The sequence below is a fragment of the Alligator sinensis genome, unplaced genomic scaffold (assembly GCF_000455745.1).
Source record: "Alligator sinensis unplaced genomic scaffold, ASM45574v1 scaffold1659_1, whole genome shotgun sequence".
Lineage (NCBI taxonomy): Eukaryota > Metazoa > Chordata > Crocodylia > Alligatoridae > Alligator > Alligator sinensis.
Genome location: NW_005843290.1, coordinates 191,697 through 198,924, shown reverse-complemented (window position 1 = coordinate 198,924; position 7,228 = coordinate 191,697). Strand labels below are relative to the sequence as shown.

The 7,228-nt window shown below is 54.9% G+C and overlaps 1 protein-coding gene across 1 annotated transcript in view; it reads right to left on the bottom strand.

The window, feature by feature from the left end:
• The window catches only part of LOC102379011 (NACHT, LRR and PYD domains-containing protein 12-like), a 44,038-nt gene that overhangs the window by 23,862 nt on the left and 12,948 nt on the right, over positions 1-7,228 (bottom strand). The window contains exons 4-5 of the mRNA XM_025194729.1: positions 4,779-5,018; positions 3,184-3,300 (exon numbers count right to left, since the gene is read on the bottom strand). Coding sequence (XP_025050514.1) covers positions 3,184-3,300; positions 4,779-5,018 — 357 coding nt within the window. The remainder of the gene's footprint in view (positions 1-3,183; positions 3,301-4,778; positions 5,019-7,228) is intronic.

Genomic DNA, 7,228 nt, shown 5'->3' with positions numbered 1-7,228 from the left:
GTCGCTGATGAAGATGTTAAACAGTGCGGGCCCAAGGACCGAGCCCTGGGGGAACCCACTGCTCACATCCCGCCAGGTCGAGTATGACCTGTCCACCACCACTCTCTGGGTGCGCCCCAGCAGCCAGTTTTTGACCCATCCAACTGTGTAGGCATCAATGCCACAGTCGCTCAGTTTATTAATGAGAATGGAGATTTTTTAAGGTGTGTGAGAGATGTGAGATCGAAGGATTTTTTAAGGGGGGTGTGTATGAGGTGGCACATGGTTGTGTGTGTGAGGAGGAACTTGGGTGTTTGTGTGTGAGGAGGCACATGGGTATGTGTGACTGTGAGAGGGCACAGGGTGTGTGTGTGCGTGCGTGTGTGTGTGTGTGTGCATGTATGTGTGTGTATGAAGAGTGTGTGTGGATGTGTATGTGTGTGAGAGAAAGAGAAGAGGCACTGGGGTGTCATGTTTGTGTGTGTGCATGTGTGTCAGGGGGCACAGTAGCTCTGTGTGTGTGTGTGTGTGTGAGAGACAGGAGACACACGGGGGGGTGCGGGAGGAGGCACATGGATATGTGTGTGTGTGTATGTGAAAGAAGGCACAAGGCATGTGTACGTGCATGCATGTGTGTGTATGAAGAGGGGGGGGTGTGTGTGTGTAGGGAGGCACAGGGGTGTGTCTGTATGTGTGTGTGGAGGCAAAGAGGTGTGTGCATGGGTGTATGTGTTTGGTCAGAGGCAAAGAGGGATGTGTGTATGCGAGAGAAAGGAGGCATATGGTTATATGTGTGTGTGCAGGCACAGGGTGTGTGTGTGTGTGTGTGTGTGTGTGTGTGTGTGTGAGAGTCTAAGCAGTCACAGTGCGGGTGTGCATACATGCGTCTATGAAGAGGTACAGAGCTCTGTGTGTGTGTGTGTGTGTGTGTGTGTGTGTGTGTGTGTGTGTGCATGCATGCATGTGTGAGTGAGAGATGAGGCACTACAGTGTGTTGTGTGTGTATATTTGTGTGTACGAGATGAGGCACTGGGGTATGTCTGTGTAAGAGAGGAGACACCGGGCTGTCTGCATGTGTATGTGAAGAGACAAAGGGTGTATGTGTGTCTGTGTGTACATGAGGAGGCACAGAGGTGTGTGAGTGCATCTATGTGTGTGTGTATGAAGAGGGGTGTGTCTGGATGTGTGTGTGTGAGACAGAGAGAGAGGGAGGAGGCACTGGGGTGTGTAGCGTATGTGTGTGTGTATGTGAGGAGGAACAGGGGCGGGTGTGTTTACGTGTGTGTGTGTGTGTGTGTGTGTGTGTTCGTATGAGCAGGCGCAGTGGGGTGTGCGTGCATATATGTGTGTGTATGAACAGGCACAGGAGTCTGTGCATTGTGTGAATGTGTGTGGGCATGAGATGCGTTACTGAGGTGTGTCTGTGTGTGTGAGAGAGGAGGCACTGGGCTGTGTGCACGTGTATTCTTGGAAGTACTGGGTGTTTGTGGGATGTGTGTGCGGTGAGGCACATAAGTGTGTGTGTGTGAGTGTGAGCAGAAAGGGGTGTGTGTCTACATGTATGTGTGTGTTTATCAAGAGGCAGGGGGGGGGGTGTGTGTAGGCACTGGGCTGTGTGTGTGAGGAAGCACAGGGGATGAGTGAGTGTGTGTGTACATGTGTGAGATGAGGTATTGGGGTGTGTGTGCATGTGTCTTTGTGTGTGAGAGAGGAGGCACCAGGCGGTGCGCATGTGTATCTGAGGAGGCACAGGTTGTCTGTGTGTTTGTGTGCATGTGTGGAGGCACAGGGTGTGTGTGTGTGTGTGTGTGTGTGTGTGTGTGAGAGGAGGCACAGGGATGTGTGTGTGTGTTAGGAGACACAGGGTTGCATCCACGTGTGTGTGTCAAGGGGCACACGTTGTGTGTGTGTGTGTCTGTGTGTGTGTGTGTGTGCGCGCGCTAGAAAGAGAGAGAGAGGGGCACAAGGATATTTCGTGTGTGTGTTTGTCAGGAGGCACCGGGCTGTGCACGTGTGTGTGTGTGAGATGAGCACTGGTGTGTTTCTGTGTATGTGAGGAGGCACACGGTGTGCGTGTGTGTATGTAAGTGTGTGTGCATGTGTATATGTGTGTGTATGTGAGAGGAGGCACAAGGGTGTGTCTGCATGCATGTGTGTGTGTGTGTAAACAGGCAAACAGCTGTGTGTGAGGTGGCACGGGGTGTGTCTGTGAAGAGGCATAGCAGGGTGTGTGTGTTTTTGTATGTTTGCATTTGTATAAGAGGAGGCACCTAGGGGTGTGTTTGTTTGTGAAGAGGTACATGGGTTGGTGTGTCTGAGTGTGAGGAGGCACAGGGTATGTGTGCATTCATGTATGTGTGTGTATGAAGAGGGTGCATGTGGATGTGTGTGTGTGAATGTGAGAGGGGGGGCACTGGGGTGTGTTGTGTGTGTGTCTAGGCAGTGGAATCTTTGTGTGTATGAGAGTGTGAGAGGAGGCACAAGGGTGTGTGGGGGTGTGTAGGCACATGGGTGTGTGTGTGAGTATGAGTAGGGACAGGGGGTGCGTGCATGTATGTGTATGTGCTTGAAAAGGCACAGACGTATCTCTGTGTGTGTGTGTGAGCGTGAAACGCAGCACTGGGATGTGCCTGTCTGACACAGCAGGCACTTACACACATGGGTTGCGTGCACATGTATTCAAGGAGGCACAGGGTGTGTGTGTGTGGGTGTGTGTTTGCCTGTGTAAGTGGGTATGTGACGAGACACGGATAAGTGTGTGTACTTGTGTGTGTGTGAGGATGCCCATGGTTGTGTATGTATGAGGAGGCACATGGGTGTGTGTGTGTGTGTGAGTGTGAGCGGGCACCGGGGTGTGTGCATGCATGCATGTGTGGGCATATAAAGAGGAACAGAGGTGTGTGTGAGAAGACACAGGGTAGCATTCATGTTTGTGTATGAAGGGGCACGGGGGGGCACGTGTGTGTGTGCATGTGTGTACACGTGCATAGTGCACCCCATCCTGGATTTCCTTAACTGCGTCCTGGATTTCACTAGAACTTGTGTGCTCCCCACACCCAGCAGAGACCCACAAGCACAGCCCCAGGCGTCTCCAGCCAGCCGCCCTATTCCACTGTCCCAACACCAGGACGAAGACACCTCGCCGTGTTGAACGTTCCCAGAGAGACCCTAGCGAGTGCCCGCAGGAAGCGCCATGCTCCTTACCGCAGCGTCTGCAACTTGCAGCTGGGATGTCTCAGTCCCTCGCACAGCAGCCGCACGCTGCCAGCACCCAGATCATGGTTACCACCCAGGTGCAGCTCCGTCAGGCTGGGGCTGGTGCTGAGAGCAGCGGCGAGATCCCCACAGCAGGCAGGTGTGAGATAGCAATACCACAACCTGGAGGAGAGAGAAGCATGGCGCAGAGTGAGCAGGGCATGAACGAGGCCATGGCAGAAGCTGTGCCAGGCAGCCCCCGCACCCGCCTCTCCTGAAGGACATGCACATGAAGGACCAGGCAGAAAGGTCCACGCTTCACCTTTGAAACATGGACCTTGACAACGGGGGTGTGTGTGTGTGTGTGTGTGTGTGCGCGTGTGTGTGTGTGTGTGAGAGAGAGAGAGCGGAACAAGGATGTGTTGTATGTGTGTGTTTTTGTCAGGAGGCACCAGGCTGTGTGGTTTGTTTCTGTGCGAGACTAGCACTGGCGTGTTTCTGTCTATGTGAGGAGGCATGGGCGGGGGGGGGTGTCTGTAAGTGTGTGTGTGTGTGTGTGTGTGTGTGTGTGTGAAGAAGCAAGCACAAGGGTGTGTCTGAATGTATGTATGTGTGTGTGTATAAATAGGCACACAGGTTTGTGTGAGGAGGCACAGGAGTATGTCTCTGTGTGTCTGTGAGGAGGCACACAGGTCTGTTTGTGTGTGAAGAGGTTCATGGGTTTGTGAGTGTGAGGCAGCACAGGGTGTGTGTGCATTCATGTATGTGTGTGTTTGAAGAGGGGTGTATGTGGATGTGTGTGTGTCTGTGTGTGTGAGAGAGAGAGAGCAGAGGCACGGGTGTGTCGTGTGTGTGTGTAGGCAGTGGGCTCTGTGTGTGTGTGTGTGTGTGTGTGTATGAGAGGAGGCATAAGGGTGTGTGCGTGTGTGTAGGCACATGGGGGTGTGAGTATGAGCAGGGACAGGGGGTGTGTATGTGCATGTATGTGTGTGTGCTTGAAAGGGCACAGACGTGTGTCTGCGTGTGTGCATATGAGTGCAAATTGCAGCACTGGGGGGGGTGTGACACAGGAGGCACTCACACATGTGGGCTGTATGCATGTGTATTGAAGGAGGCAAAGGGTGTGTGTGTTGGGGGTTTTCCTGTGCAGGGTAGTACGTAAGGAGGCACGGATAAGTGTGTGTGCTTGTGTGTGTGTGAGGATGCCCATGGGCATGTGGCGTGTGTGTGAGGAGGCATATAGGGGTGTGTGTGTATGAGTGTGAGCAGACACAGGGGTATGTGCATGCATGCATGCATGTGTGTATAAAGAGGCACAGAGGTGTGTGTGTGTGTGTGTGTGCGGACGACCGGGAGGGGGGCGGTATGAGGAGACACAGGGTAGCATTCTTGTGTGTGTGTGAAGAGGCACGGGGGGGGTGTGCACGTGTGTGTGTGTGTGCGTGTGTGTGCATAGTGCACCCCATGCTGGATTTCCTTAACTGCGTCCTGGATTTCACTACTAATTGTATGCTCCCCACACCCAGCAGAGACCCACAAGCACAGCCCCAGGCGTCTCCAGCCAGCCGCCCTAGTCCACTGTCCCAACACCAGGACGAAGACACCTCGCCGTGTTGAACGTTCCCAGAGAGACCCTAGCGAGTGCCCGCAGGAGGCGCCGTGCTCCTTCCCGCAGCGTCTGCAACTTGCAGCTGGGATGTCTCAGTCCCTCGCACAGCAGCCGCACGCCGCCAGCCCCCAGATCACGGTTATGACCCAGGTCCAGCTCCGTCAGGCTGGGGCTGGTGCTGAGAGCAGCAGCGAGATCCCCACAGCAGGCGGGTGCAAGATCACAACCATCCAACCTGGAGGAGAGAAAAGCATGGCGCAGAGTGACCAGGGTGTTGCAGGCCAGTAGGGGGAGCTCCTTCGTTGAGCCTCCCACCTCACCACGCCCGTCCGCCTGCCGGACTCCACGTGTCTCCCCAGGGGCGCCTAAGCCCTGGCAGACCCCCTTTCGAGCCCCACCGCAGAGTCCGGGGACTGCGAGGGCAAAGTGTAAGAAGCCGAGCCCTGAGGCAGAGGGAGCAGCTCCAGGCAGGGAAGACTGAGGCTCAGAGCCTGCGGTCCCATGTCTAGCCATGTGTTGTCTCCGTTTTCTTGTGCAGGGACCGGGACTCCCCCACCGTGATTCAAGACGGACTCGAGGGGAACGCCTCCAGACCTAAGGTTGAGGAGGACCCGGTTAGAGTGCTTCTGGAGGGGCTGGACGTGTTCAAGTCAGCAGGTCCAGATGCTTTCCACCGCAGGGTGTTGAGGGAGCTAGCAGGGGTTATTGCAGGGCCTTTGGCATGGCTTTATGAGCGCTCATGGTGCTTGGGCCAGGTGCCAGATGGTTGGAAGAGAGTCAGTGTGGTCCCCATCTTTAAAAAAGGGAGGAGGGAGGACCCGGGCAACTATAGGCCCGTCAATCTTACCTCAATCCTGGGGAAACTCTTTGAGAAGATCATCAAGGAGCACATCTGTGATGGGCTGGCATCGCGGATCATAGAATCATAGGTTCATAGAAGTCGGGTCGGAAGGGACCTTGTAGATCTTCAAGTCTGACCCCCTGCCTGGGCAAGAGGGAAACTGGGCTGAAATGACCCCAGCCAGGTAGTATATACAATTTCTTGAGTTACAATATAGATAAACATAAAACTGAACATCATATACATATGTTCACACAGTGAACATTGACCAATAACCAAGGTCAAACCCTAAATGACACTCTTAATCCATCACAATACAACATTAGCAGAGGCATGACCAACAGATGGAGGGAGGTGCTGCTCCCCATCTATGCGGCACTGGTCAGGCTGCAGTTGGAGTACTGTGTCCAGTTTTGGGCGCCGCACCTCAAGAGGGACGCAGAGGATCTGGAGAGGGTTCAGAGGAGGGCCACTTGCATGATTAGTGGTCTCTGTGAAAGACCCTACGAGGAGAGGTTGAGAGATCTGGATCTCTTCAGCCTTTACAAAAGACGGCTGAGGGGTGACCTTGTAGCTGCCTATAAGTTTATGAGGGGAGGACAGCAGGGAATTGGGGATGCGCTGTTTACCAGAGCGCCCCAGGCAGTAACTAGGAATAATGGGTGCAAACTAGTGGAGAGTGGATTAGGTTAGACGTTAGGAAGACATTTTTTACAGTAAGGGTAGCAGAGTCTGGAATGGGCTGCCAAGAGAGGTGGTGCTGTCACCTAACTTGGAGGTCTTCAAGAGGAGGCTTGACAATCACCTGGCTGGGGTCGTCTGACCTCGCTGGCTGGGTTCGTCTGCCCTCGGCCCTCTTTCCTGCCAGGGGCAGGGGGCGGACACAGTGATCCAGTGGTTCCCTTCCGACTCTATCATCTATGAAACATTTCAATTACAAAATGAGGCGCAAATTGAACAATCTTAGCAACTTCCATTCCTTATTATAGTCCCTGACCCATGGCAAGAAATAGTCCTTCTTCCAATGGGGTCCCTTGGTGGGCGAGGAGGGGGTGTCCAGGAAGCACCAGGTACCCCTCCCCTCAGGCCTTGATGAGGCAGGGGGCTGCTCACGAAGCCCCTTCTCTGGGTTTGCCCGCCCAAACATCTTTCCTCTCTGGGACCCAAGAGCCCAATGACTCGCGCTCCCTCAGGTGGCGGAGGTGAGGGTGCAGCTCAATGGGGTCTGCTCTGCTGGAGCACCTCTCCAGGCCTCTCCTGCACCGCTGGGCTCCTCCCCACCCTGTGCCCCGCTCTGGGCACCGAGGGCTCAGCTCCTCTCAGCTGCTGCATCATGGCTGCTGGCTCCTGGGTGCTGGGCCTCGCGCTGCAGCACTGCTATTTCCCCATGCCCCGGCTTCAGCACCGAGGGCTCTTTTAGCACAGACTGGTCCTTCAGGCTCGGCTGTCCATCCTCACACTGGGTGGTTAGCCCAAGCAGCCTCCGCTGCTCCCTGGCTCCCAAGGCTTGGCCCATGCGCCACCCTGTGCACTGTGGGACCAGGCCGCTTGCTGGGAGATGGGACCTGAGCTGCCTCACTGCAGCCCCCAAGGCCCTGCCAGGG